This window comes from Cicer arietinum, chromosome 3 (genome assembly GCF_000331145.2).
Source record: "Cicer arietinum cultivar CDC Frontier isolate Library 1 chromosome 3, Cicar.CDCFrontier_v2.0, whole genome shotgun sequence".
NCBI lineage: Eukaryota > Viridiplantae > Streptophyta > Magnoliopsida > Fabales > Fabaceae > Cicer > Cicer arietinum.
In genome coordinates, this window is record NC_021162.2 from 60,420,051 (window position 1) to 60,423,531 (window position 3,481).

A 3,481-nucleotide genomic window follows, 5' to 3' on the forward strand; every position below is an offset into this window, starting at 1 on the left:
GTTGAGATGGCCGAGTTGGTCTAAGGCGCCAGATTAAGGTTCTGGTCCGAAAGGGCGTGGGTTCAAATCCCACTCTCAACATTGTTTTCCTTTTTTTTTTTTTTCCTTTCTATATTCTTATAGTTCTGGTTTATAGCTTTTTATTTTATGTTGATTCAATCATCATAATCACATTGAAAAGACGTCAGGTTCCTCATTTAAGATCATCACTATGTAACATGGGGAGTAATTAATAACTTTACTAAAATTTGTTATATGCTGCCATTGGTATTAATTCCTAATAAATTTTAATAATACAAATTGTTATACATATCTTCAAGAATGGTAGATTGATCCAAATTATTTGGACACCCAAAAAAAAATGCTTGTGAAGGGTAGAGTAAAATTAACCTCCCAATATTATATATCCACGTGCAATTGTCGAAAAATTAAGTAGGTACAACACATTACACTCTGTACTTACATATATAAAAAAATTATTTTTTATTTGTATAATTTTTTTTAATATAATATATATACTCTAAGTATGCATTCAATAAGATTTTATCTTTTTGTCGTGTCATCTGAAAATAAAAAACATACTACGGTGAATTTTTTTCTTTCTTTCTTTATTGGTGATTATTCTATTTTGCATATCTAGGGATCCAAAATATTTTGTTGAATAATTTGATCGGCAATTGGTTAATTTATTCAACTAAGTTAGTTTATGCTATGTTTTGTAAAGTTATTGTGATAGCTGTTTTTTTATTTATCAGTTGAGTAGTTAGTTGGTTGATAACTAACTTTGTGAAGGAAGGGTTATATAAGTCCTTGCTTGGTGCTTGTAGAAAGCAAGAAATCAGATAGGGTTTTCTAGATTGAAAGTGAGAAAACAAGTGAGCTAAACTGAGTGAATCTTTGAGCAATGAATTCTTGTATCTATGCATTCTTTTGTTGGAAGCATAGAAAACTACATAAGTGTGGAAATTAATACTAGATTTTTTTCTACTAAATTGTGGTATATATACACTCATTCAATAAAGGCTTTAGAGAAAAAAATTCATATTATATATTTGGATGGTTTGTATTTAGACCACGTGAATAGAATGGAATAATCAAATTTTTGGACAAATAGAATATATTTTTATCAAATTAAACTTCAATCTTGATAGTGGCTAATTAAAATCTAGAATCAAAGATTTTGTTTATGGGATAAATCAATGGTAGACAAATCTAACTATCTTGGTACATTTATCTTCATCTTCGTCGGAGTTACATTTCAAGCTTATTTGATGATTTTTATAAGCTATTTGAAATCGGTCCATAAACAAAATTCTACAAAAAATCCCAAAAAGACGCACCTATAAATTAAAGTTCTAAACTAAAAACTAGGAAGTAAGGGAGAAAAACTATCTAGAAAATAAACATTATTTTCTTCATCGAGACGACAATACAATATTTATATAATATCTAAATAGATGATAGTCATCCACGTGTCCTAATCTTAAAGGTCATTAAAATAAAAACTAATATATTAAAATACTAAAAATATCTTAATGGATGGAACCAATGTAATCTTGTTCTGTAGCTATTTTTGGTACAACTTATTCTAGAATAACGATTATTATAATATTTTGGCTTTGTCTTTTAAATAAAAAATAAGCTATACATCAGAGTTTTTTCATACAACCCTTTGAATAGGTACACATATGTGATATTACTACACAAATCTGCATGAAATTAATGCTAGGTTTTTTCATACTAATCTAAAAACTTAAAACTTGAATATCTATCCTCCCTCCAAATAAACCATCTAAAAAAATATTTTAATATGAGAAATTATATAATTATAGAGCAAGAAAAATATTATTTAAAAATATAATAGGGCAGTATTCGCATATAAGTCGTCCAAAAAATCAAAAATATTGTCTATTCCTTTTTCAATATTTTTCCTTTTGACAACATTCTTCAAATGTTGTAGTTATATAATACAATTTGCCATTAAAAAAATCATAACACACTAAAATATACCTTGAAAAACATGTATTTCTCAACAGCCATATATACTAGACATGCAAAGCACAAATATATCGATATTATTTGAATAAAATTAAACATGGTATTCGAAAGGAACAAAATGAAATGAAATTTATCCCAACAAAATAAAGTAAAACTTATTTAATGTCCCAACAAATTTGAATAGGAGAAATTAATGTGCAAGAGAGCTTATCTCATCTTCACGCCAAATATCCTCCAAGTGTCTATATGGAAGACTTGTTCGATAATCATAAACATTCTTCTTCCTTCCATTCTTGCATCTAAGGCATGAATTCTTTTCACAAATGATAAGCTTTTTCAAACAAGAGACATCCACATATTTTAGTATATGATCAATAGGATCATATATTTCAAATCCACCTTCTAAATTATCCATAATCAAACTATGGCATATATTTACCACCTCCAAATGTTTCAAGCTATTAAGTACAAGACATAAACCTCTCATGTTTACTAGAATGTTCCGAATACTCAATTCCTTTAGATTTGGTGTGTATTTCACTAAGGCTTCAGCTTGATCTAGATCAAAGTAGCATGTGAACTTTAACCTAAGGATGTTCAAAGAATATTTTCCAATTGCAACAAAAATATCTATAGCAATATCATTTACTATTGAGGTAATTGTGATAGACTCAAGGCCTCTCCATGATCTCATTGCACTTTCTATTCCATTTTTTGTTATGTTGCCTGATACCGGTAGCACTAACCTCTTCACATTTGGAGTCCTATTAATTAGAGAACATATATATAACTATATATATGAGGTTTTATATATTAATTTAATATCTACTATTAACATATATATAAATATAGACTATAAGTTAAAAATGTTACCTTTCAGCTAGGGAGATTAAATGTTCATCTCTCAAGTAGACATAATAATTAAGTATTATGGTACTTACGTTTCCACCACCCAAACTTGAAGCATACTTCAAGAATTGAGTCATTTTATTGCTTGGATATTCATCGATCCAAACATTAATTGGTATCAAACGTACATAAAAGCACCTAGTGCATAACGTAGTTAGATCAAGTTTCTTCCAAAGTGAAGGGTCACGGCTAGCTAAGTTCCATGATTTACAAACCATGCCAACTAGAGAACGGTCCATAACATTTAGAGTGGTAAAGATTTTTACCAATATTTCGTAGAACAAGTAATCATTCGAATACTTGCGATTGCGATTTGAACTTCTTCTCTTCATGTTAATGTTTCCTGCATCAATCATTATTAAGACATTCAATTTTTTACATAATCATTTTAATTATACAACAATAAATTATATGACCAAATATATATGTAGTTTACATGATAAAATATATTTCTATATGAGCAAAATGCATGACAAAACATATTTATATATACATTAATCTAATGAATAATTTGAGATCTCCAAGTAAAGAAAATCCACATTTTTTAAATTATGACCAAAATTTAGGGTTTGGG

At 28.2% G+C, this 3,481-nt stretch overlaps 1 protein-coding gene and 1 non-coding gene across 2 annotated transcripts; one reads left to right on the forward strand and one right to left on the reverse strand.

The window, feature by feature from the left end:
* On the forward strand, positions 1 to 81 carry TRNAL-AAG (transfer RNA leucine (anticodon AAG)). The gene has a single exon. It is a non-coding gene; the product is annotated as a tRNA-Leu (tRNA).
* A 2,019-nt stretch (positions 82 to 2,100) lies between these two features.
* On the reverse strand, positions 2,101 to 3,263 carry LOC101509379 (F-box/LRR-repeat protein At3g48880-like). The gene is made up of 2 exons (XM_004492965.3): positions 2,872 to 3,263; positions 2,101 to 2,762 (listed from the first exon to the last, which is right to left on the reverse strand). Exons 1-2 carry the CDS (start codon positions 3,261 to 3,263, stop codon positions 2,189 to 2,191), a joined length of 966 nt encoding a protein of 321 aa, XP_004493022.3. The 3' UTR covers positions 2,101 to 2,188.
* Positions 3,264 to 3,481: the final 218 nt, after the last annotated feature.